General features: G+C 37.2%; 1 protein-coding gene across 2 annotated transcripts; it reads left to right on the top strand.

Annotated features, from left to right (window-relative positions):
• The first annotated feature begins 5,735 nt into the window (after positions 1-5,735).
• Positions 5,736-27,239, top strand: GEMIN2 (gem nuclear organelle associated protein 2). 2 transcript variants are annotated; one of them, XM_028101194.2, is made up of 10 exons: positions 5,736-5,905; positions 6,292-6,376; positions 7,759-7,848; positions 8,690-8,749; positions 11,696-11,809; positions 13,470-13,514; positions 14,645-14,713; positions 19,591-19,701; positions 21,815-21,873; positions 26,776-27,239. In XM_028101194.2, exons 1-10 carry the CDS (start codon positions 5,736-5,738, stop codon positions 26,813-26,815), a joined length of 843 nt encoding a protein of 280 aa, XP_027956995.1. In that variant the 3' UTR covers positions 26,816-27,239. The 2 variants fall into 2 exon arrangements, with proteins under 2 accessions (XP_027956995.1, XP_087880758.1); XM_088024632.1 differs by lacking the exon at positions 26,776-27,239 and adding an exon at positions 24,058-26,767 and having other exon boundaries at positions 5,749-5,905.
• The last annotated feature ends 229 nt before the right edge of the window (positions 27,240-27,468 follow it).

Raw genomic sequence — 27,468 nt, 5'->3', positions numbered from 1 at the left:
CAGAGTGCCCCACCAGTATTATACTCCAATATCACTTCATTCTGCCACTCTATCAACTCCAGAATGATTACTAAGAGTTTATTTAATCAAACTAAACAAATGAAATCCTTTGATCTACTCTTAAACCATTTATAGTAATGCAAAGAAACAAATCATAGTTATATACTGACAGATTGTTTTTCTTTTTATATACACAGGATTTTTGTTTTATTTTATTCTTTTAAGTAGGCTCCATGCTCAACAGGGGGCTCGAACTCACAACCCTGAGATCAAGAGTGGCATGCTCTACCAATCGCACCAGCGAGGTGCCCCTTCTTTTTATCTTTTATTTGATTTGTAAAGAACATAAGAATTCTTAAAATTCATGTAGCAAAGAAGGGAACTTCTCTACTTTAAAAGGAAGGAACTAGATTTGTGTTTTTACTTTAAAAGAGGAGTAAAGTTTTTGTTTTGTTTCATTTTCTATAATTTTTTTTTAAGATTTTATTTATTTATTTGACAGAGAGAGAGACACAGTGAGAGAGGGAACACAAGCAGAGGGAATGGGAGAGGGAGAAGCAGGCTTCCCGCGGAGCAGGGAGCCCGATGTGGGGCTTGATCCCAAGACCCTGAGATCATGACCCGAGCCAAAGGCAGATGCCTAACGACTGAGCCACCCAGGTGCCCCTCATTTTCTATAAATAAACTAGTCCTTGCCTTGATTTTCTGATATCAAGTCAGCTTTGTAGTCTTCTTTGTGCACCTGGACTCCAGTGTTGGAGGATAGCATTCTCAAAGAGACAGAGAGATGGAGACATAGAGACAGAGAGATTAAAGAGACTGCTCGTGCTCAGAGGGTAGGTACTAAGACTAGAAATCTGGGTGCCTGGGTGGCTCAGTCAGTTAAGTGTCTGCCTTCGGCTCAGGTCATGATCTTGGGGTCCTGGGATCGAGCCCTGCACAGGGCTCCCTGATCAGCGGGGGGTCTACTTCTCCCTCTACTCCTCCCCACCGTTTGTGCTCTCTCTCTCTCAAATAAATAAATAAAATCTTAAAAAAAAAAAAACTAGAATCTCCTTGTATCTATCTTTTCATTGCCTCTCTCTACTCTATAACGAGTAGGTCGTAAAGGCTCTATTTAGCTACTTATCTTTTTTGAGCTGTATCTTGTGAAGCATAGCGATTTACAGCAATGGCTCATTACGTCTGACCACCCAGGGCAGAATCTCAACTCCATCCACTTCCTAGCTGTGTAACCTAGGTATTTCCCATAACTTTTTCTGAGTCATAGTTTCTTCATCTGAAAGTGAAGATATAGTAACCTACAACTTAGGATAACAACACATTGTAAGAGTTAAATGAAATAATCTATATAAAATGTTTAGCCCTAAGAAAGAAAAGAAGCTTCTAAGAGCCTGAAATTGGGCTGGGCTCTATCAACTGTGCCTAGCTGTTGTTAGGAGCTGTCCTGGCACTCACAGCAAGGCCATGTGGTTCCCCTGTTGACTATAAACCATTTCACAGCACACCAACATCAGACAAGGCCACTTAGTGTCCCTGAAGGATCAAGACAAAAACAAGACAACTCTGTATTAGTGTCTGAACTCAGACAAATCAAGAAGTTTGTCCAAGCCACAAAATGACCGAATACCTCCCTAACCTATTTTGAGTGACTGCGCCTTCTTTACCAATTATATCATGAGCTTCCCTTTTTCCTTCTACCTTCTATATAAGTATTAAGATACCTAATCACAGCATTTGTGCTCAGATAAGCTAGAGAGAGAATTGAGCTGCTCGATGTCAAAGCAGGCAATTAAAGCAACAATGAGCCAAAGCGGAATTAACGGTGAAGGCTCTAATCACTTCCATTATCCTATGGAATCAATTCTCCCACTGTTTGAGGGCCAAGTGGATCAGCGCAAACTTGGGGGTCATCTCACTGTTGAGGGGGTCCCTAACAAGTGTTTTCTGCAGATTTATGGAACTAGGCCATTGTGAGGGGTGGGGAAGAAAGGGTGGTAGGAATGGAAAAGTACTGGGTACTGAGAGAGTGGGTCAGTTTCCTGATAAGAAGACCTCCAAATGGGGACACCTGGCTAGGAATGCAACTATACATAAGAGCATGGCCAGCCAGGAGGGGCTGAGTCTGATGGCAACTCTCTTCAGAGCCTGCAATGCACTGGCTGTGCACCAAGTCTGGTATGGGGAGGGCAGTTTTCCCCTGTGAAGCCTGCTAGGTAAATCCTTTTTAATTGCTATGGTCAGGTGTGAAAAATCACCCACAGGTATTTTTGTTTTGTTTTGTTTCATAGTTTTAGATTTTTTTTTTAAGATTTTATTTACTTGATGTGGAGGGAGAGAGCATGAGCTAGGGGGAGTACGCAGAGGGAGAGGGAGAAGCAGACTCCTCGCTGAGCAGGAAGCCTGATGTGAGGCTCCATCCAGGAACCTGTGATCGTGACCTGAGCCGAAGGCAACCACTTAACAACTGAGCCACCTAGATGCCCCTACCCATAGGTTTTTAACCAGCAGTCAGACTCAGAATATCCCCAATTCCTGACATCCCCAAATCACCAAGGCCCAAATCCTATGATAAATAAGTTGGTTTTAGCATCCTTTTACTGAGACTTACCCTAGTCTCAATAATCACGTGACTACAGGAGTTTTCTGGTAGTCTATGGTTGGAGGGCATTGACAGCCCCGAGCACACAGTAAGTGCCCCATACATAACTATGTACAGCTACATTTCTCACAACCCTGTCTAGCACCATTCATTCCCTATTTTCTACGCATCAGCTATATTGACCTCCTTCCAATTTTTCCAACATGACCTATTTCTTCTGTAATAAGGCCCTGAACAAACCCTTTCCTCCACCTGCTGAGATTGAATATACAAATGGACAATATGACTCTGACCTAAAATCTGCAGTAACCATCCCAGGAAATCAACCTATTATTCTACAGTAACCAGCCAGGAAAAGCAGCCTAGAAGTCAAACTTGTAGGAAGTCATACTGCTATCTCTAGAAACAATCCAGAAAGCCAAACAAAAACTTCACAATAACTGTCCCATGATAGCCAGGACTTGATTAACAATTGACAGCTTTCCTAATATTTTTCCCTGCTTCCAGTTTAGGACCAACCAACCAAAGAAAGCAAATATGCACCCCTAACCAATTTCATAGGATGTTCCTCTTCTAGGTAGAATACGGGGTCAGAGCATGCCACTCCCAAATATGCCACCTTGGCATATTATTTTGAGTTAAAGGCACTTAAAAAAAAAGCATATACAAGAAGGGCCCTCTAACCTTCCTTTTTTTTCCTGAAAGCAGGAAATAAAACTCTCATGTGAAAGGTACCCTCCCTATACCAGTAGGATTTTCCTATCACCAGAGATGGGAAGTTGAAGCTGAGATAAATGTGTACAGACAAACCTTATTAAACTAAACCCTTATGTTCCTAGTTACTTTCCCACAATTAACTGCCCCAGCCCAAATCCCTTTGTTACATTATCAAAATTCACTACTCTTTGTGCAACCTATTATATAAGCTTTCAGTCCTATCTTACTGGGCTCTTGATTTTTCTTGTGATGGGTCCCATGTACATGTAAGAAATACTAAATAAAATTTATATGCTTTTCTCCTGTTATGTCTCCTGACATAAGTCTTATGTCAGTTTAATTATTAGTCCCAGCCAGAGACTCTAAGAGGGTAAAGGAGAAATTTTACCTCTCCTACAGTAGCCCACCTATAGCTTTCCCCTGCCACACAGCCTCCAACCAGGGCATATCAAAGCCTTCCCTTTTTTTCCAGTATAAAGCTTTCTTACTCCACTGCAGTAGCAGAAAGCAACCCTTATAAATTTTTAATTTACTTTCCTCTTTCCTGAATGAATTCATTCCTATGTATTTAAAATTTTAGAACAATTTCAAATCATTCATGTACTTTATTACTCACCTCTTCTTTTGGAAAATAATTATCATCAGGGACAACCTGTGTTCCATTCTGCTGTTCTTCTCCTTTCTTTCTTCATCTATGTGTATTTCTGCCACGTACTTATACATGAAATCCAGTGTCAAGCATTGTTCCTTTGGTGGTTGGTCTCCTAGGTAATTACCTGTTCTTTTATCCAAAAAATGGGTGGGAATTGCTAACAAATTTGTTCCCCCCCAAAAAAAGAAAATTGTAAGAAAATCCAGAAATGAAGTCATCACTTACATTTTCTAATTTTTTCTTGATTATTACCAAAATGTTTGGGGACAAGAGTCTCCATATTTCTCTTTAAATTTGTTTCTTCCAAAATCAGTAAAAAAATAAATAAAATAAAAAATTTTAAATGCTCACCTCCGTAAGTGTAGTTACCATCTGTCACCAAAGTTATTACAAAATCAGTAACATTTTAAACCAAATAACCTTCCAGTTTGCCAAGCAGTGTGTTTATGAGCCTCTCAATTGTTTAGTTATTGTTCATAAGCACAAATTTCTTTAGCTCTAACCCAAGTACTTGTTCTCACTTTATCTTCAAATGAGAGTTACATTCTGGTATTGAAATCCATTGCTGGGTGCCTGGGTGGCTCAGATGGTTAAGCGTCTGCCTTCAGCTCAGGTCATGATCTCAGGGTCCTGGGATCGAGTCCCACATCGGGCTCCCTGCTCCTTGGGAGCCTGCTTCTCCCTCTGCCTCTCTCTCTCTCTCTGTCTCTCATGAATAAATAAAATCTTAAAAAAAAAAAATCAATTGCTTGCAAGCTAAAGGCAGTGCTTTAAAAAAAAAGCCTTAAAAATAAACAATCTTAGAAAATACAAGTCAATTGTATTCACTTAGAGCTTGTTTAGAAAGAATAAGATATAATACTTTCATTGTTTCTTGTAATTTGTCACCCAGCACAAGTTACTTAATCCATTTCTGACTTGTTTCCTCACCTGCAAAATGGAGATAATAGTACCTGCTTCACAAGATTGGCCCTAAGATTAATCATGGTAACTCTTGGGTACGGGCATTAGCTTTATCCTTTCACTACTCATATTTAAACAAAGAGGTCTCTCCAAAAAAAAAAAAGAAGAAGAAAATAATGGCTACGTAACGTCTAACACTCATTTCCGGAAAGTATAAAGTGATCTTTCAAGTAGCCAAGCACAAGAAATTTCTCTGGAAAGTTTATTTTTTATTCATTTGGCATCAGATAAATCTGGTTTGGAAATGACTCTTCCCCTTCGGAAGAAAGTCACAGCTGTGACACAGTCTTTCCATCGATTTCCTCCCCTACAAAACCGGGATAATACCACTTACTTCAAAAGGTTGGTTTAAAAAATTAAACGAGGAAATATACGTGACGTGTCTACCAGGGTTTAAGAATCCAGAACTTAAATAAATAAATAAATAAATAAATAAATAGATTTCTTGTAGACAATTTAAAAAAAAAGAATCTAGAGCTCAATAAATGGTAATTACAGTAACACCGCTCGTTAATTCGAAAAATATTCAAGGATCCCTCACTACTGCAGATGCATAAAGGTTAATAATCCTCTGTCTTTACCCTCGCCTTTTAAGAGAGAACGAAGGGAAACACACAGAAACACTTCAGAACCACTTCTGCAAGGAACTAAATTCACTGTCTTCTTACAGCACCGGACCCTTAACCTTGGGACAATCAGCAGGCTTCCTCAAGTGCAATTACGCCCCCTAAGCCCTGCCTCCCTCAACTCCGCGCCTAAGGTGCCTACCTCTGCGCCTGCGCTGTGACCTAGATTTGGCGCATGCGCTGGGTGGGATTGGCTGGATTAAAAACCATGGCGTGGATACCAGTGGAGTCTGCAGTAGAAGAGTTGATGCCCAGGCTGTTGCCAGTGGAGCCCTGCGACTTGACAGAAAGTTTTGATCCCTCCGTACCCCCGAGGACGCCTCAGGAATACCTGAGGCGGGTCCAGTGAGTGATTTGGCCCTGTGCGGGTGGGCTGGTCGTCCGCTCTGCCCCTGGGCACAGCTCGACCCCCTAAGTGTGATAAAGCCCCGCCTCTGTTGCCCTTCCCAATCTCTCGCGAGGTAGGGTCGAATCAAGATCACTTGATTACATATTTACCTGGGCGAGTTTTTATGAGCCTAATTATGTTTACCTGTGTCAAGATGTGTACTTTTTGATTTCCTTGCTTTCAATCCAGTTAATTTCGGAAATACGTTGTTTAGTACGTGAATGGCAATTCTGAACTTTTTTTCTTATTTCGTAAAGAACCGTAGAAATGGATCGCTCGTTTTACTACACATGAACAAAGCACAGCCGTAATCACATTTCTTGCATTTATTACTTATTTGTAGGATCGAAGCAGCTCAATGTCCAGATGTTGTGGTAGCTCAGATTGACCCAAAGAAGTTGAAAAGGAAGCAAAGTGTGAATGTTTCTGTGAGTTTTATTACCCAGCAGGGGATTCTCCCCTTTCCCCCTCCCCCGCCCAAGTGGAAAGATCAAGGCTTTTCCTATGGTATCCCACAGTATCTTCATGCTATATGTAAGATGTGACTACTCCCTGTGACATTAAACATTAGCTTGTACTTTCCCCCCAAAAGGACAGTTGGCATTTACTGCCTCCAGAGAGGTTTTCAGTAACCTTGGCATTCGTGGAGACTCATCATACTTTAGGGCAGTCCTAAAAGACTCTTTAAATGGGTTACTTACGTTATCATTTATTTTTAGGGAACCTTTTTCCATTTGTCTTCATAATTATTCTAGGGCTGGTGTTTAATGTTATTTAGTGTAGTTGGCATGTTCTGAATTTGTGTTTTGTTTTTTAAGAAGAGAAACTCAAGTATCTTATGTTTTTCTAGCTACTTGCACACCTTGAACATTTTTGTTCATTTATTAATCCAGCATATTTTTTATTAAGCGACTAGGTTGTGCCAGGCACTGGGAATACAAGAGAGAATGAGACACAAAAATCCCCACCCTAGTAGAGTTTACATTCTCCTGCGGAAGACAGAGAGTGAACAAGCAAACTAAGTAATTATATATTGTGACTACTGATAAGAAAATTAGCATGTATAATGATCAATAAGTACAAGGTAGAGTTGTCGCAGAAGGTCTCTCTAAGGTCGTGCTATTTAACCTAAGGTCAAAGGAGAGCAGCAGTTTTTAAATTGTGTTAGGTCCTTTTCCTTTTATGTTCCAAGTAATTTCTTTATCTGATGTTTATTATCAGGATATTTTAATTCAGATACTATAATGTTTCATATAATTTTTTTTCAGAAATTTTTAGTTGATGGACAAGAATGTCATGCACCTAGCTTTTGAAAAGTACACTTTTATCTCAAGGCAGTCTGTCGTCAATTATGAACTATTTTGCTGTCTTAGGAAGCTAAAGTAGCCTTTGTAAAGTCAAGTGTCTTAGATTATTTGAGTACATTCTGCCCATAACAAAATTCTTTATTTGGGATATATCTCTTTGTTTCAAACAGTTTTTTTATTATAGAAAGGTAGGACTAAGTTCTATCTTCAGGGCTCATATAATTTAGATTTCTTAGTTTAAAAACTCCCAACTATAAACCATTCCAGATTGCTCTTATTGAAGTGACTCCACAAGGATCTTTTCCTAATGTTTAAACTTGGACAAAAATAATGAAGTGAAAGGCCTACTTTTTTGCATCTGCAAGAAGTGTAGTTTCTTTCTTATATAACCTTAATCATTTACTTTATTACTTTTCATCTTGATTCTGCTTTTACTTTGCAGAGGCATGAGATTCTAGTTATAACACTAACATTGATTCTAATATTTATGAACTGATCTCCAGCTTTCAGGATGCCAACCTGCTCCTGAAGGATATTCTCCCACACTTCAGTGGCAACAACAACAAGTGGCACAGTTTTCATCTGTTCGACAGGTAAGTGTACTTTAATTATTTAATCAGATTAAACCCCTTCTACCAGAGAAAGACATATGGTTTCACTCATATGTGGAATATAATAAACAGCTCAGAGGATCATAGGGGAAGGAGGGAAAACGAAATGGGAAGTCATCAGAGAGGGAGACAAACCATGAGATACTCTTACTATAGGAAACAAACTGAGGGTTGCTGGAGGAGAGGTGGGTGGGGGATGGGGTAATTGGGTGATGGGCTTTAAAGAGGGCACGTGATGTGATGAGCACTGGGTGTTATATGCAACTGATAAATTATTGAACTCTACATCGGAAACTAATGATGTAATATATGTTGGCTAATTGAATTTTAAATTAAACCACTTCCTGCCTTCCTCCCTCAAGATTTATTTCTGTTCTTAGACTGTAGCTAGAAAAATAAGATTCATTTTTCTTTTTTTTTTTTTTTTAGATTTATTTACTTGAGAAAGAGAGCACACACACATGCAGGCAGGCATGTGAGTTGGGGGAGGAGCAGAGGGAGAGAATCTTCAGCCATATTCTCATGAGCAATGAGTGTGGAGCCCGAAGAGGGGCTTGATCCCATGACCCAGGAGATCATGCATGACCAGAGCCAAAACTGAGTCAGTCACTTAACCGACTGAGCCACCCATGTGCCCCAAGATTCATTATTCTGAAGGATAAAGTTAAAATATTTATAAATCAATTACCAGATTATAATCATTAGACATAATACAGTTTAAAACATGTCTTCCAAGTTTCAGGATTGTTAGGATGTTTCCTAATTGATTTCTTTTCAGTTATCCATTCTCTGAAGGTCACTTGCCTAACTTTTCTTCCTTTAGAGTGTGATCAGACATAGAAGTCACTGGAAATCACAACAGTTAGACAGTAACGTGACCATGGTATGTAAGTTTCTTTGGTTAAGTTGTACAGTGTGTGCCTATTTGAAATAGTCCATATTTCCTGCCAGTCTTTAAAGATTCACTTACTTAGTTTATATTATTTTTGTTCTTTTTTATTCACCATTAATAGAAGCAATTTTGTTGTATTAGTAGCCTTAAAAGTATAGAATCAGTAATGCAAGTTGTTATTTTTATGAAAGTTTTAATCCACAGCATCTTGAGAGACTTTGAATAGGTACTTGTTCAGCCTCTACAATTTTTTTTAAGTTTTTTTTTTTTAAGATTTTTTTTATTTTTTTGACGGAGAGAGAGCTAGTGAGAGCAGGAACACAAGCAGAGGGAATGGGAGAGGGAGAAGCAGGCTTCCCACCAAGCAGGGAGCCCGATGTGGGACTCGATCCCAAGACCCTGGGATCATGACCTGAGCCGAAGGCAGGTGCTTAATGAGTGAGCCACTCAGGCACCCCAGCCTCTACAAATTTTTAAGGGTTCTTCTAGACATTGCCTTTTTAGAAAATAAATACATTTTCAGTGTTTACAAAAAGATTGAATAAAGGCTTATTGGATTTTCCTGGTGAGGTAATGGCGCTAATACCGTGACATTTTAATAAAGCCTGTTGTGCATATTAGAAAGTGGTATTTTCTGTGCTTTATCAGCTTAGATATAATTTTCAACTTCAGGAGATAGGTCGTATCTGGACTACTGAATAAAAAAGGGAGTTGGAGAAGAGATGGATATATTTCTCCAGGACAAGACTTTTAGCTTTTTAGGGAGTCTCATATTCTTCCTGAGAATCATACATCTTATCTTCATGCAATCCTTATCTTCAGAGGAAAAAATTGTGTGCACCAGGGCACACAGTTTTGCTCCCAGTTTCAGGTAGTTCATAGATTTCAGATTTTAGAAGCTTTCTCTGGGCAGTGTTTCATAATATCTTTTACATTGTAATACCTTGGGATAAATGGAGGAGGCTGCTTGCATAGCCCTAGACTATGAGCTGAAAGCTGAGAAATTCAGTATATGGACTCTACTTGCTTCTCCATACCAATTAAAAGCTCTGCTCTAGGAAATGTGTGAAACGAACTAACATCTCTTGCCCAAGATCATTTAACTCATAAAAGGTATCGCTGAGATTCAAACCAAAGTTTGGCCATAAAGCTTTTTGCTGTGCTGTGAGGCCTCCTGGGAAAAGGGGGTAGGGGGACAGGTGGTAAGTAGGTAAGTAGACATATTTTTTTCTTGCTCAGTAGAAGGACTTTTGGGTACATGCTTACTAATTCAAAAAGAAGCTGCATCAGTAACATTATGACAATATAATTTTGTCAGAAATGTAAATGACCAAACATAATTGATTGAATAAATTATGATCCATCAAAACAGTGAAATATTAATAGCATGTTCATCATGGCAAAAATAAATGTTATGTAAATAATGAAAAATTTTTAAAGTAAAGCACTCTGACATTTTATTTAAAGTAACTAGATAAATATAAACATTTATTTATTGACTTATTCAGTCATTTATTAAGCACCTATCTTTAATAATCAGGGTATTCAGTGTTACCTGAAATAGAAATAGTCTCTGACCTAATGGAGTAAAGGGAACGGGCAGATACATTGTTCTAATACAATAGGTTTTAACCTTTCAGGGGTCTCATGTTTGTCCTGAGAATCTAATGAAAGCTATTTATCCTCAGGGGGAGAAACTACACCTATGCAAAGTAATGTGTAAGGTGTTGTGTACAATCAAAAATTGTTTTGTCAATGTTTCTCCCCACTGGTCTGCATTTGGTAGTGTAGAATAAATCTGTTCTTTCTTTGATTGGACTGCCCTTCCAAGTATGTGAAGCATTTAATTCTGTCTCTTTCCCTGGCATAAACATCTTTCATTCTTGTGTTTTTAATGCATTTTTCCCATACCAGTTTCCATCTTTATCACCCTCTTGAACAAACCCTTATTTGTCAGTATCAGTATCCAAACTAAACACATCTCACATAATATGTAACACTTGAGCACTGTATTAATTTGCTAGGGCTGCCATAACAAAACACCACAGACTGGGTGTTTTAGCAAACAGTAATTTATTTTCTCACAGTTCTCTAGGCTAAAAGTCTAAGATCAAGGTATTAGCAGGTTTGGTTCCTCTTGAGTCCTCTTTGGCTTGCACGTGGCCATCTGGCTATGTCCTCACATGGTCTTTCCTATGTGCACAAGCATCTCTAGTGCCTCTTGTTATGTCTACATTTCCTCTCTCTTTTTATTTATTTATTTATTTATTTATTTATTTTAGATTTATTTATTTAACAGAGAGAGAGAGAGAGCATCCTAGAGAGAGAACACAAGCAGGGGGAGTGGGAGAGGGGGAAGCAGGGTCCTGCCCGAGCAGGGAGCCTGACGCAGGGCTTGATCCCAGGACCCCAGAACCATGACCTGAGCCGAAGGCAGACGCCCAATGACTGAGCCACCGAGGCACCCCTAATTTATTTTAGAGAGAGTGTGTGCACATATGGGGGGGCATTGGAGAGGGGCAGAGGGAGACGGGGAAAGAGTCTCAAGCAGACTCTGCACTGAGCGTGGAGCCCGACGAGGGGCCTGAGATCACCACTAGAACATAAACCAAGAGTTGGATGCTTAACTGACTGCACCACCCAGCTGCCCCTAAATTTCCTCTTCTTATAAGGACATTGGTTAGATGATGAAAGGCCACCCTAAAAGCCTGGTTTTAACATAATCCATTATAAAGGCCTTGTCCAAATACAGTCACATTCTAAGATACTAGAGGGTAGGGCTTCAACATAGAAATTTGGGGGGGGACAAATTCAGCCCATAACAGGCACCATATCTTTCTGTTGAAGTGGTAGGAATATAGAGGACTTTATATCTTTTTTACTATTCCATTAAAAAAAACAAAACATAGAAATAAGTAAATTTTTTTTTTCTTTTAGCCAAAATCTGAAGATGAAGAAGGCTGGAAAAAATTTTGTCTGGGTGAAAGGTTATGTGCTGAAGGAGCTGTTGGACCAGCTACAAGTGAAGGTCCTGGAATCGATTATGTGCAAGTAGGTGATCTGTGGATAAACAAAAAGGGTTCTACTTTTGGTGCATGATTTAATGCAAAGATTCTGCAAACTACAACCTAGGCCAAATCTAGTCTGCAGCCTGTTTTTGTACAGCCCATGAGCTAAGAGTGTCTTTTTTATAATACTAAGTTACTGAGACAGTGTGTGGCCTGCAAAGCCTAAAATGCTTACTGTCTGGATCTTTACAGAAAATGTTTCCCAACCTATGACCTAGTTAATTGGCTCTTTAACTTAAAAATGTGCAGCCCAGTTTCTGAAACAATGTACTGTGACTTTTCTTAGGTGGGCTTCATATCTCTTAGGTTTTAGCTATGTGTTAACTTCGTGAGTTAGATAGTATCAGGGTTCGTTTGTTTTTTTAATGATTAAGCATGGGTTATGACTTGTGAGTAGTCAGGGAAACAAAGGAAAACATGACACAATTAGGTGCTTAAAAATGCTTAGTGGATTTCGTATTCTGGAGATGAAGTTTTAAAGGTATATTTAAATTTCCTGTGGCTTTATTCTAATCATAAATTATGTGGCCAACTGGTTCTTGGCCCCCCAAGGTGTGTGTTTTTCCCATTTAAAAGTAATTGATCCAAAAAATGTAAAAGCTCTAAAAATTAGGGCACCTGGGTGGCTCAGTAGGTTGAGCATCCAACTCTTGATTTCGGCTCAGGTCTTGATCTCAGGGTCATGAGTTCAAGCCCCACTTTGGGCTCCACACTGGAGACTACTTTAAAAAAAAAAAAAAAAAAAACACCAAAAAATCACTAAAAGACCAAGAACCCAATTAAAACAGAAAAGGCAAAAGAAATAAATAGCTCACAGAAAGAAAAATATGAATTGCTGTTAGAAGATGCCATATTCACTCATAATAGAGATATAACTCATAACTCCACTGAGCTGCTATTTTTGATAACATTGGCAAAGGAAATTTGATACGCTGTATTAACAAGGGCTGGGAAAATAGGCACTTTTACACATGGTGGTGGGGTATAAATAGATTCAGATCTGGAAGTGAACTAACTTGGCCCTGTTTCTTACACAATCTGTTTTTCTTTTGGATAATAGCCCTAATGGATGTTACATTTCAAAATGTGTTTTAATTTGACAAAAAATTAAAACTTATTTAGCTTGTTACTACAAAATACATACAAGGAAAATACACCATGTGGAAGAACCATAACATAAGGAAGCAGAGTTAACGCACATCCTCCTCTTAACTTTCTCTAAAGTCAGTGCTATTTTCATAACGAAGGCTCCCAGCATTAACCTTCAAAATACTTTTTTAATTGATTTATATTAGGTTTGAAAAAAAAATTACTCTGAGTACCCTTAATTCCTGAAAATGTTAGCTTTAGCTGAAGATTTTGAAAGTGTGCAGCATGTTAATCATAGTATCAGTTTAAGAAATTTCATATTTTAATTACTAAAGTCATTATTTTTAAATTTATATATTCAAATTGCAAAACATTTTTTGAGGCATTACCAACATAATAGTTGATGGAATGTTTTATTATAATGGGTAATGAAGGAATTTCCTGTTATTCATTCTTTGTTTTTAAAAAATGTGGTAAGAAATTGACCAGTTTGAAAACAATGAATCACCCTTTATAATGCCATTTAGTAAATTTCAGTCTTATTTTTCTTTCAGATTGGTTTTCCTCCCTTGCTTAGTATTGTTAGCAGAATGAATCAGGTAAAATCCATCTAATAATAAGAATGTATGTATTTTGTTGTTTTCTATGTGTATGAAAATATGAACACATTTATTGAATACTTACAGTATATAAGGCCCTGTCCTAACCTCTGTAACAGTTGTTATTTAATCCCCAACACAACCCTATATGGAGAATTATTGTTAATATCCAATTTTTATAGATTGGGAGACAAAATTCAAAGTTAAGTGACTTGCAGGTGGTTTTTCAGCAAGTTACAATGGCAACACTGGGATTTAACCCCTGTTTGATCTAATTCCAGAGCTCATGCTAAACCATGTTGCTAAACTCTTCAATTGTATACATTTCAGTTTTAAGTCTTAGATTCTGGGGTTTGAAGTAAAACTAAGGTTAGATTGTTATTTCTAGTTCCAGATGTTCTGCACATCCCATTAAGAATGAAATACATAATTTCTTGGATCAGAAGCTTCTTCACTCTTTTAGGATGAAGAACTCTGTTATCCATTTAAAGAGCAAATGAAAAATTTGATTGTTTTGCCTTCACATAGCATTGGTTCCCTTGGAAAATAAGTTTTTTTAAGTGTCGTGGTCTATTGTAAATCATATACTGGTCTCAGTTACTTGATCATTTGCATTAAAATACTGTAGTAGTTATACTAAATTCAATGAGTGATTTTTGTTAAGTGTCCAACTATGCTTGAAGAAGCAAGAGAATATTTTCAACAGTTTAGTAAATTCTATCTATATAACTTTGAAAACAGAGCTTTCTCCAGCTAACTTTCTCCTTATATTTTGATTTTGACTTAATGAAAATAACTTGAAGGTATTTATGCAAAGGTTTTTTTAAGAGCGTGTGGGATTTTTCAAGTATTTATAAACTAAATTAGTAGTTACAAACTAAATCCTGGGATTTAAGCCAAGGTATTGATACTTGAAAGTATATAAAAATATGTCTAAAAAGCCTCTTCTCTCTGAGTGAGCCACCTAACCAAATTACTAAATACAATCAGTTTTCTCTGGAAGTCTAAAGAACGGGACTATTTTAGATATCAGAGTTGCTTTCTAACCAAACTTAATGAAACCCATGTTGAACTTGTCTTTGTTTTATTACTAATACATTTCTTTCACCTTCCCTTTCCCCTTTTTTTAGGCAACGGTAACTAGTGTCTTGGAATATCTGAGTAATTGGTTTGGAGAAAGAGACTTTACTCCAGAATTGGTAGTATCGCATCTTTTTATTTTCATAATGCAGACAAAATTGTATAGACTTATTTTATATATGAGATATGACTCTAAGATATTTATGTATATGTGTGTATTATACTTGTACATATAACTACATGTACAATGCAAACTGTGCTTGCTTGCAGTGAAATAAGGAACTTAGAGTAGAATGCAAATCAACATTAAACTTCCTTCATTGAGAAAGATTTGCCTTGGAAAAAGTCAATTAAAGAGCTTATTTAGGGCGCCTGGGTGGCTCAGTTGGTTAAGCAACTGCCTTCGGCTCAGGTCATGATCCCAGAGTCCCGGGATCAAGTCCCGCATCGGGCTCCCTGCTCGGCGGGAAGCCTGCTTCTCCCTCTGGCCCTCCCTCCTCTCATGTACTCTCTCCCTCTCATTCTTGCTCTCTCAAATAAACAAATAAATCTTAAAAAAAAAAAAAGAGCTTATTTATATCCTGGGAGAAGCAACTTATCTTACTGCAGTCCAGTAACAAATAGATCACCAACTGACATCCAGTTTGGACATCCCATTTTGAGTAGCACTGGCTTAAAGAAATTTGAAATGCATTTTCTTTTTTTGTTTGTTTGTGTGTGTGTGTGTTGTTTTGTTTGTTTGTTTTTTAAGTAGGCTCCATGCCCAACGTGGAGCCCAACATGGGGCTTGAACTCATGACCCTGAGATCAGTCAAGGCCTAAGATGAAATCAAGAGTCAGATGCTCAACCTACTGAGCCACCCAGGTGCCCCAGAAACAGTGACTTTAAACATTAATTTTTTTCCCTTAAATGTACATGTTATATAGTAGAGATTTAAAAGAATAAAATACAAAAACAAAAAATGAAAATCTCGTGGTAAAGAATATGATCATTATACTTAACGTAAGAGACTTAGCTACTTGGATGAATGGCAGGCTTCAAAACTTGTACATTGTATTGCAGTGTTGGTTTATCTGTTTCTCCCAGCAGACTATAAGTTTCTGGTGGGCAAAGATTATATCTTACTCTTTGACAGGGAGCTTTGGAGCTTCAGGTACACTCTTTTGCAAATATCCTTAACTATAAAAAATATATGTTTCTAAAAATTAAATCTAACTTGAAAGAATAATAAAATTTCTTCCTAGGGGATTAAGCATATTATTTATATCATGTCCACCAAACTGACCCATTTTTGAAGGTGAAAATGAGCTGTGAATATAAAACTATAAAGCAGAGGGGCAGTGCAGCATAGTTCTTAAGAGTATAGCTGGATTGCTGGGGTGTGACTCTCAGTTCCACCAGTAAGGGTATGTGTCATCTTAAGCAAGTACTGAATCTTTATGTACTCTAGTTTCCTTGTCTGTAAAATGCAAGTAACAGCTCATAGGTTATTGGAGGATTCAAGGAATTACTGTATACAAAGTCCTTAGAGTAATGCCTGGCACACAGTGCTTGCTATTATTATTGGTATTTGATATACTTTTGTAAATTGGATTTCAAGACCATGGTTAAGCATCCAACTCTTGAGCTCAGTTCAGGCCTTGATCTCAGGGTTGTGAGTTCAAGCTCTGAATTGGGCTTCGTGCCCAGCATGGAACTAACTAACTAAATAAAAAGAAAGAAAGAAAGACAAAATCACGGTTTCTGATTCAGTGGTCAAACATGTCTTTTACATAGTGTAATTCATACATTATTCTGGGTTTTTTAGCTTTAGATTACATATATATATTTCTATATGATACTGTAATTCATATAATTTCCATTGTCTTAATGTCTCAGTTTACTTTGATTCTCTCATTATTGACCATCTGGGTTCTTATATTTTATAATCATGACTAAATTATAAACATTTATACTAATTTCATTTTAATTATCATTTTCTCAGGATATTGCTAGGGTAGAATTATTGGATCAAGATTTCATAAGCTTTTGTTTTGTTACTTTCTGCTACATTGCTTTCCAAAAGGAATGAACCAGTTAATAATGCCATTGGCAAAGGATTCTTATTTTTCCCTGCAATTCCAATTTAAGTTGAACCATGTGCATTTGCCATTTTTGTAGGTTAAAAAATTTGATTATCAGTAATTCCATATGGTTTCATCTAACATTTTATGATTTCTGTTTATTTTCAAATTTAGTGAATTTATAGTAGCACTTCAAAGTAAATGTAATTTGTATTTGTATTTGTATTTTTCCATCATAGGTATATTAGGTATACCTTTAATAGATAACTTTGTTCATATTCATATTATTTATTCATTGGAATCTGGATATTGAACTTTAAATTCTATATCCATTCTTTCTCTCTGATAGTGACGTTTTAGCACTATTACCTGACCTGTTTTCCGTCTCGTCCTTTAATCTTTATTTTTTCAACTCTTTGTTGTAAGATTTTTATTTTTTTTTAACTTCTAAAGATTACCCACTGAAGAGGGTGATAAGTTTGGCTGTTCCTGTTAATTAGTGAGAGCATATTACCAAAAAGTAGCTATATTTGCCAGAGGAACTGACAACTGATTTACTAAATTTTAACTTAATTAATCCTTTGCTTCTAACCTGGAGTTAATCTCTCTCTTAAATCAACGGTGTTCAATTCCACTATCCAATTAACCGTACTATCAGAACTCTACTATTGAGAATATCAGTGTATAAAAACCGGTATCACAAAGTTTGCTTATCATAAACTAGCAAAAGGAAAATGGATCTTTTTTAAATGTCTTTACTTGGGATTACTTTAATTTTCTCTTGAGAAATAAATACAGCCTTATTTTTCATCCAAATGTGAGGTATGAAGGAATATCTTCAGCTATCTTGTTTTGGGTTTTATTTTTACGTTTAGTATTACCACAGTGAGCCCACTGACTTTGAGAAAAGGCACCTCTCAGTATAAATACATCTTAGACAATCAGTAGAGGTTTAAGCACCATTTGAATACCTGAATACCAGTTATATATGGTAAATGTAGCCCTCAGAATTTGAGCCAAATTTAAATGTGTAATAGCTTTTTTGATATAGAAGAGAATTCCACTTACTATTTATAAAAGAAACCTGGATGTGAATCTTTTGTTTAAGAAAAAGTCTTATTGATTTGGGGTAGCTTGAGGAGCTAATTTTTTTTATTGCATGAATTGCTATGTAAACATTGTTTAATATTCTTTAGGTTTCTCCAAAGTGATGTGTTGCTCAGAATAAACTCAGTCATATACACTGCTGGTGGAAATATAATTTCATATAATTTTTCTCAGGCACAATTCATTGATGATATCTCAGAAACATTTATGAACATACATACCCTTGGATACCACCATTTTATTTCTAGTAATTTAGCCCAAAAAATCAATCAGAGATGGTCTAAAATTTATGTTCAAGGATATTTATCACACTATTTTTTATATGACAGCAACAAATTAAACCTAAGTGCTCAACAATAGGAAATTGGTTAAGTAAATTATGGTCATCCAAAATGGAACATTCATTCCACAGAAATTTTAATTTAAGCGCCTATTGTGTTCCAACTCAAGTCTGGGTCCTAGGAGTATAATATCTAATTTTATACTCTCACAGAGTTTGGGGAAGAAAAGACTAAACCAGCAATGACAGGAAAGTATAAGTGTTTGGTGAAAGAGTATTATATAAGTGCTGTGTTGAGATAATAACATTCCCTCCCAAATCCCATTTAACAACATGGGGGATATTCATTATGTATTGCAAGTAAAAAAGATGGCTACAAAATGTTATTACCACATTATTAATGTTACTATGATAATGGAACTTTATTTTTTTTAAAGTTGTACGTATAAATACGAAAAAGATAAAAATTAGCATTTTTAAAATTAGAAACTGGATGGTGGGGTTGCAGGTGTTTTTTACTTTGTGCTTTTTGTATTCAGTTTTTCAGCATTTAGTATTTCTTCCTTTTGTAATTGAAAAAAATTTCATTTTAAAAGAGGATTGGGGGGCGCCTGGGTGGCTCAGTCTTTAAGCGTCTGCCTTTGGCTCAGGTTGATTGAGCCCCGCATCGGGCTCCCTGCACTGTGGGAAGCCTGCTTCTCCCTCTCCCACTCCCCCTGCTTGTGTTCCCTCTCTTGCTGTGTCTCTCTCTGTCAAATAAATGAATAAAATCTTTAGAAAAAATAAAATAAATAAAAGAGGATGGGGATGGGGTGCCTGGGTGGCTCAGTTGGTTAAGCATCTGACTCTTGATCTCAGCTCAGGTCTTGATCTCAGGTTTATGAGTTCAAGCCATGCATTGGGCTCCATCTTTAAAAAAAAAAAAAAAAAGATGGGGATAGATTTAGTTTGCCATGATACTTACAGAAGTATCAAAACATTTTTTATAATTTTTTTAAGATTTATTTTTTTAAGTAATCTCTATATCTAGCGTGGGGCTTGAACTCACCATCCCGAGATCAAGAGTTGCATGCTCCACTTACTGAGCCAGCCAGGTGCCCCTCAAAACATGATTTCATCTAGAGTATAGTTCCTTTGTATAGACACGGGGCAAAGTTATAAAGTTATAAAATTATTTGTATATCTGTCTATAAAGGGCAGAGGAAAATATGTGTCTTAATTTTTGCAAGGATTTATGCACATCTTAATGTAGTTTTCTACCTGTAAATTGGGACTTCAATTATAGTAAGAATCTCTGAAATGAACTCTTTGGAACTAAGGGTATTTTGAAGTGTTCAATGTTCTGTGTCTGTAGTAAGAAGATAACAGAAAATATCAGCTGGCTGTCTAGATGATCCCTTGTTGTCTACATCCAAATATAATACAGTTAATGTTGCATTAATTTATTCATAGCAAATAACCAGATACAACTTTGGACATTTTAAAAAATAAGTTAAACTTATGGTACAGTATTTGCTACTTACTACTTTTTAAAATCTTATTTAGGGAAGGTGGCTTTATGCTTTATTGGCTTGTCTTGAAAAACCTTTATTACCTGAGGCTCATTCACTGATTCGGCAGCTTGCAAGAAGGTGCTCTGAAGTAAGGCTCTTAGTGGTAAGTTACAACTTGCTGTTTCAAATTGAGAGCGCTCATTGATTTATATGGTGATAAAAAAGGATGCCATTGAAATAGGAAAACGTGGAATATTTTATTAGTCAAGATTAGATTTGGCCACATAATTTTAAAAAGCCCAAAATAACAGTAGCTTAAATGAAATGGACATGTTTTTCTTAGATAAAGGAAGTCTGCAGGTGGACAGAGCAAATCTAATATGGCAGTAACCCTGCTTTTGAGTTCTGCCTCATGTAGCTTCCGTTACCAAGTTCATCTCATGGTCCGAGGTGGCTGCTGGAGTCAGCCATTATATTCGGTTATAGGAACTAGAAAGAGAAGGTTGTCCTCTAACAAAGCTTCCCAGAGGTTCCACAAGCATATCTGGCTATATATATGTAACTCATTTAGCCAGAATTTAGTCACATGGCCATAAGGAACTATGGGAAATGTTTGCTTTTAGCTGGGGGACAGTGTGCTTAGGTTAAAATGAGCTTCCTTTGCTAAAGAGTAAGGGAAAACAAGAAGTTAGAGTGGTCAACTAACAGTCTGGCAAGATGATTGTTTCGAATTTCTCCAATCAGGCGCTTCACTAACTCATGCCTGCAGCATTACAATATAAATCTTATGCCAGATTAAGTTCACTTGTGATTTTTTTTCTTTCATCCCTTTCTCTTACACAAAATGTATACTCATTCTCTATTGACTACTCAAAAATATTTTTGTTAAACATCCATGATATGGCCCAAATTAGCTTCTATGGCTTGTACTCCAAGCAAAATGTACTTGCTACTTGGTAAATATTTCCCATGTTTTGTTCCTAGACTTTATTTCCTCTACAGAAGTGCCTTTTCACTCTTCCAATCTGCATCTAAATACCATTTACTTTTCACAATCTGGCTCATATTCAACCACTTTTTGTGATACTCTCCCTGACCCTAACAATTAAAAAGAATTTCTGCATTCTCTGTTTTTTCAGTATACTTCATATTTTTTCCTTTCATTAAAGTTAATGTGGATATTTCATCTTCTCTGCTATTAGCACGTAATATGTTTTATTCAGCTTTGTTCCATATAGTGCTTGACACAGAGTTGAGTACACTAACATTATGAAAGTGTGTCCCAAGTTTGAATTAACATGTGACATGTCTGTTATAACATTACTCGATAGGTTATTGTAACTATATCTTGAAATGTATAAAAATAAACTTCACGCTCTGTAACACCACTTTATAAAATACACAGCTCCTGGGTAGCTCAGTCGGTAGGCGTCTGCCTTCGGTTTGGGTCATGATTCCAGGGTCCTGGGATCGAGCCCCTCATCGAGCCCCGCATTGGGCTCCCTGCTCTGTGGGAAACCTGCTTCTCTCTCTCCCACTCCCCCTGCTTGTGTTCCCTCTCTCGCTGTGTCTCTCTGTCAAATAAATAAATAAAATCTTAAAAAAAAAAAAAAATATATATATATATAGTTCAGCAACTACCTCCATCGTAATTGAGAACCCTGATCTGCTGGGAGTATTTTCTGGTATGTCTTATGCTAGAAGCCAGGATTTCATTCCTCAATTCTAAGTTCTTTAAAATATTTTTATATAGTTTGTTTTCACTACTGTCTAGTTAGGACATTGGGGTTTTTTTTTTGCTCCTCTACTTGGAACCGGGAAAAATCTCTCTCCCAAGTTATTCTCCTTTAAACCTTCAACGCTTTATTTCTTTTCTCTGTTAAGGACCTTTCTTTAAAAGATCATGCAGGGGCCACCTCGGTGGCTCAGTCTGTTAAGCGTCTACCTTCGGCTCAGGTCATGACCCTGGGGTCCTGGGATCGAGTCCTGCATCGAGCTCCTTGCTCAGCAGGGAGTCTGCTTCTCCCTTGTCTGCTGCTCCCCCTGCTTTGCTCTCTCTCTCATTCTCTCTGACAAATAGATAAATCTTTTAAAAAGATCATGTCAGATGATTCTCAAGGGTTTAGTTTTCTCCTTTTTCTTTGAGGTTTTCTACTTCCATGTGATTATTACTATTATCTAATAAAATTTTCATATTTTGCATCTTAAAAGGAAATTTGTTTCAAAAATATTAAGGAGAACACTCTACATTTTTCTGATTTTTTTTTTTTCTTTAGGACAGCAAAGATGATGAGCGGGTTCCTGCTTTGAATTTATTAATCTGCCTGGTTAGCAGGTAAGTAATCCTTGACTCTTTGCTTTGTAATATGTTATTAATGGAAAATACTGTTTTCATTTTCAAGCAGAGGAAATTGAGGTGTGAGGAAACAATATTTTATGTATCACAATTCCCTGTATTTCGAGTTTTCTCTAAAAGTACTGCTGCCGTGTAGATCTGTATACATTATAGCTCTATTATTTCCTAAGGGCAAACTCCTAGAAATAAGTTGAAGGGCATGCATGTACTTTTAAAACTGAGATATTTATTAATAGTTTGCCTTCCAGAAACTCATACCTTTCTCTTTTCCCATGAAAGTGTCAGACTGCCCATCTTCTATTCAAAAGAAGCCCAGAAAAATGCCCTTTTTGGGCATTTTCGGTTGATATAAATATTTCCATTCTAATAACAAAAAGATACAAATTATTTTTATTTGCATTTGTTTAATTACCAGTAAGGGTAAAAAATATTTTGTTGCAGTTTTTTTTAATTGCCTGTTTCTTTATTCATTTTCAGTTAGGACATATTTAGTATGTGTTTGATTTCATTTCTTACATTGAAATTCCACATTGAAAATGTTCTCATATTCTGAATTCGTGTGTATGAGTATGTGTGTATTATACTTACACATACGCATGCACACATGTTTATTTTAGGTGTCTTTCTGGGCTTGATATTTTTGTACATTGGTCAGTGTTTTTAATCTAATGCCGATAACTTTTTAAAGCTTTATATTTAAATAGTGAGAAGGTAAATGATCTGTGTACAGTATCCTTCCTCAAACAAGACAGTTTTTCAGAGTACACATGTGTTCAACATATACTTTCTAAATTTATAATTACGCTGCTGGTGAAACTTAACACTTAACTAGGCACTTGGTGCCAAGCATTTTTCTTAGTGCTTCATAATAGAAACTCATTTAATCCTTAGAAGGTAGGTGCTGTGATCAGTTACATTTGAGGAAATCATGGCACAGAGATAACTTTCCTGCCATCACAAAGCTAGTAAATTGTAGGGCTAGGATCCAAAACCAGGCAGCTTTGCTCCAGAGCTAAGTTCTGGACTATGCCCGTATCAAATAACCTCATCTCTTGGTAATAAGGATTAAATGAGAGCCCTAGGTGCTACGTATACTGGGTCTTTAATCCTCGCAACTCAGTTTTTTCTTTTACTTTACAGATGAGGACACAGGTTCAGAAACATTAAGTAATTAAGGTTCAGTAAACTAGTACTGAATGGAACCAGAGACTTAAACATCTCATCTGACTACTAATCCACTGATAGTTTATAATGTGCAATTATGAGAAAAGAAATATCCAAGTAATTGGTCATGGTTATTTTTTTTTCCTCAGAACATTACGTAAAAATGGAAGATAAGTTCTAGGCTAGAAAATTTTCTTAGACTATAGGCTTCGCTTAAGAAAACTTGCAGAAGAGGGGTGCCTGGGTGGCTCATTTGGCGTCGACTCTTGATTTGGGCTCAGGTAATGATCTCAGGGTTATGAGATGGTGCCCACGTTGGCATGGAGCCTGCTTAAGGTTCCATTTCCCTCTGCCCCACACAGTGGGCCCTCTCTAAAAAAAAGAAAAGCAGACTTAAAGAGGATTCTAGAAAGTTTGAAAAAAGATAACATAGACCTTGACTCTTTGCAGTAGCCATTTCAATATAAGTAGCAAATATTGTTATAAGTCTGTTGTGGTTTGTTTTTTTTTTGGTCTTGTTTGTCTTATAGCTTTAAGGCAAAAACTGCTAATTGATAGAAATACCTATTCAAATGGGATCTAATAGCCATATGTTAGCCACCTTAATTATTTTATCAGTGAAAATGTCTTAAGCTGCTTCTTCTGGAGATTTTCAAGCACATACGAATGCAGTAGAATAAAATGCACCCCCCAACCCAAGCAATCCACCCAAGTTCAACATTTATTAACTTCACCAGAATGTTTCATCTGTCTCATATTTTTTGTCAGTGTATTTTAAACAAATCTCAGACATGTCATTTCTCCTGTTTTAGTGTATCTGAGTGATTAGGACCTTTTAAAAACATGACTCTAATACTGGTATCACGAACCTAATAAATTTAATAACTCCACAATATTATCTGATGCCCAGTTCATGTTTCATATTCCTTAACTGTCCCCAGAATGTCTTCTTACATTTGAATTGTTCAAATTGGGATTCAACCCTTTCCCTTTCTACAGTAGCCAGGGAGGGGTCCGACCATATGCTGTTGTTCTGCATTCCCATGGTAACTTAAAGAGAAACTTTCACACGTCCAGAGCCCTTGATATCCTGCAAATGAAGGAGGAGGATGTCCTCAAATTCCTCACAGGAGGAACCCACTTAGGTAGCACCAACCTTGACTTCCAAATGGAATAGTACATCTGCAGAAGGAAAAGTGATAATATTTACATCATAAATCAGAAGAGAGGGGCGCCTGGGTGGCTCAGTTGGTTAAGCATCCAACTCTTTATCTCAGCTTGGGTCTTGATCTCGGGGTCGTGAGTTCAAGCCCCATGTTGGGCTCCATGCTGGGCGTGGAGCCTACTTTAAAAAAAACCAATCTGGAGAGAACCTGGGAGATGCTTCTGCTGGCAACTCGTGCCACTGTTGCCATTGAAAACCCAGCTGATGTCAGTGTCCTGTCATCCAAAAATACTAGCCAGCGAGCTGTGCTGAACTTTGCTGCTGCTACTGAAGCCACTCCCTACTGCTGGCCGCCTCACCCCTGGAACCTTCACTAACCAGATCCAGGCAGCCTTCCTGGAGCCAAGACTTCTGGTGGTTACTAATCCTAGGACTGACACAGCCTGTCACAGAGGTGTCTTATGTTAACCTGCCTACATCGCTCTGTGTAATGCAGACTCTGCTCTGTGCTAGATGGACATTGCCATTCCTTATAACAACAAGGGAGCTCACTCAGTTGGTCTGATGTGGCGGATCCTGGCCCGGGAAGTTCTTTGCGTGCTTGGCACCATTTCCCATGAACACCCATGCGAAGTCATGCCTGATCTCTACTACTACAGGGATTCTGAAGAGTTTGAAAAGGAAGAACAGGCTGCTGCTGAAAAGGCTGTGACCAAGGAAGACTTTCAGGGTGAATGGACTGCTCCAGCTCTTGAGTTCACTGCCTCAACCTGAAGTCACAGACTGGTCACAGACAGTTCCCTACTGAATGAAAACTGGAGTGCTCAGCCTGCCACTGAAGACTAGCTTGCAGCTTCCACTGCTCAGGCCACTGAATGTATAGGAACAACCACCAAGCAGTCTTAAGCCACTCTTCCACAAAGTCAAACAAAATGGAAATAAGGTTGACGGAAAATAAACAGTTGTTTTAAAAAAAAACCCAAAAAACAAAACAAAAACCCAAATCGGGATCCAAGTAAAATGCACTCATTGCTTTGTTTGATATGTCTTGAGTCTCCCCATCAATTTCCTGGGCTTATCTCTTTGCCATTTATTTACTGAAAAAAAAAAGTCCTTTGACTTGTAAAATTTCCCACATTTTGGTTTTGACAGCTATATCTTATCTTCATGATAGTGTTTAATGTGCTCATTTATCTCCCATATTTTCTATAAGCTGGTAGGTTGGTTTAAAGGTTTGATTATTATATAGTGTTATTTTGTTTGTTTGGCAAGACTCCATGAGTGCTGTTGTGCACATCAGGAGGCACGTAATGTCTGGTTGTTCCACTTTTAGTGTGAAGCTGATCACTGCATTCAGGTAAAGGGATATTGCAGTCATTATCTTTGTTGATGCTCAAATTGTTCCGCCTTTGGCCAGTAGGAACCCATTAGGTCAGTTCCTATGCTTTTTGTTCTATATAACCCTGGCGGTCTTTTATAGCTTTCTTTATTTCAGGTATATCAAGATGGTTCAAATGTATCTTAAGACATTTCTGGCCCCAGATCTGGAATCAGTCTTTTTTCCCAGGACTGCTGGTTCCTCTTCTAAAGTAGAAAATGGTATTTGGAGTCCACAATTTGGACATTAGGGAAGCTAGCTGTTATCAGGTTGGTCGTTGCCTTTAGGCCTTTTCAATGACCACAGGTAGGAAGTATGTATTTTTTAGAAAGAGAAAAATGAAATCGTGACCTCAGATTGAAATTTCAGTTGATTTAAGATTACATGATTTTTCTTTAACCTATGTTTCTTTTCTCCTCTGCTGAAAATTCTGGTTTCTAACATTAACAGTTATTGGCTTTATCCAACAATATGCACATAATAGTTTCAGAATAAATATACTAACAGTGTTACTGATAGTACAACTGTTGAAATCAGTTTAAGAGTTCTTTGCAGTTCTTTTTCTCTCTGGTATATCTCACTAGGGACAAACACCAGAACATCAAATTTTAGAAATTATTCCCTTCTGTGTGGTTAGGCCAGCAATCTGATAAATGAGAAGATTCATTTGTTTGGGTTTGGTGATTTTCTTATTTAATCTTGTTTTATAATTAAATATTTACATTGTTCCAAAGTTAAAATTTTAATTCAAAGTACATTTGAAATATTTTAGAACCCACCTTTATCCTCTCTAGCCTTTCTCCCTTCTGTAGTTTTCCATTTATTATTAATTTTTGGTTTATCCTTCCATTCACTCTTTCTAAAAGTGTAAGCAAGTATATATATCTGCATTCCTACACATCCTTACAAAAGGTAGCATACTAAACATACTGTTCTGTACCTTGTTTTTTTCACTTAATAAATCCTAGAAGTCACACTATATAGCAGTGTATTTTTATTTCTTTTTATAAAAAAGGCTTTTATAAAAAGCCTCGAGTCTTCTGTGCAGATGTACTATAGTTTATTCAATGAGTGCCCTTATTGATGGATGTTTGGGTTGTTTGTGGTGTTTTGTTATTACAAGTAGTGCTGCTATTAATATTTTTAAACATACATGAAATTCTTTTTTTACTAGGTATTTTGACCAACGTGATTTAGCTGATGAACCATCTTGATGTAGCTGGCTTCTCAGGGGTAGAAGATACTTGTGATGAAGGCAGTCTGAGGATGTACAGGGGCAACTTAAGTGAGAATTGAATTACATCTTCAACATTATTTGAAGGGTCTTCATCTTAACCTGTGCATCTGAAGTTAACATTTAGAAGATATATTGTATTGATTTGAATATCTGAAGTATTCTTTGGAAAATCCCAACCAGCCAGTTTTTGATGAACAGTTAAAACAGTTTTCTGTAATTACATATTTTTAAAACAAACTGAGTGCCATTTATTGATGAAGCATTCTGTACAGAAACTGTATGATGAAATTTTAGAGAGATCCTTGGTGCTTTTTCATTCTTTCTTTACATATACACATAAACTTTTATTGAAAATGTGTTTTGGTTATTAAAATCTTGTTTGACTCTTTTTTTTTTTAAGATTTTATTTATTTATTAGAGAGAGAGCACAAGCAGCGGGAGCGGCAGAGGAGAGGGAGAAGTGGACTCTCCACTGAGCAGGGAGCCTGATGCGGGGCTCGATCCCAGGACCCTGGGATCATGACCTGAGCCATAGGCAGTCACTTAACTGACTGAGCCACCCAGGTGCCCCTTACTTTGACTCTTGAACAAAACAAAAGACAATGGATAAATGTCCTTAGCATTAGAATT

This window comes from Eumetopias jubatus, unplaced genomic scaffold (assembly GCF_037043125.1).
Source record: "Eumetopias jubatus isolate StellerSeaLion01/CBP00866 unplaced genomic scaffold, mEumJub1_p1.0 scaffold_7, whole genome shotgun sequence".
In the NCBI taxonomy this organism is placed as follows: domain Eukaryota; kingdom Metazoa; phylum Chordata; class Mammalia; order Carnivora; family Otariidae; genus Eumetopias; species Eumetopias jubatus.
Note: the sequence above shows the minus strand (reverse complement) of the source record. Positions and strands in the feature narration are given on the sequence as shown.

Bases quoted from the DNA above. Each gene is read 5' to 3' on its own strand.
- GEMIN2 (XM_088024632.1), top strand. From the start codon at position 5,769: ATGGCGTGGATACCAGTGGAGTCTGCAGTAGAAGAGTTGATGCCCAGG. The intron at 5,906-6,291 runs GTGAGTGATTTG...ACTTATTTGTAG, and splicing joins GAATACCTGAGGCGGGTCCA to GATCGAAGCAGCTCAATGTC. The intron at 14,714-19,590 runs GTAGTATCGCAT...AATCTTATTTAG, and splicing joins GAGACTTTACTCCAGAATTG to GGAAGGTGGCTTTATGCTTT.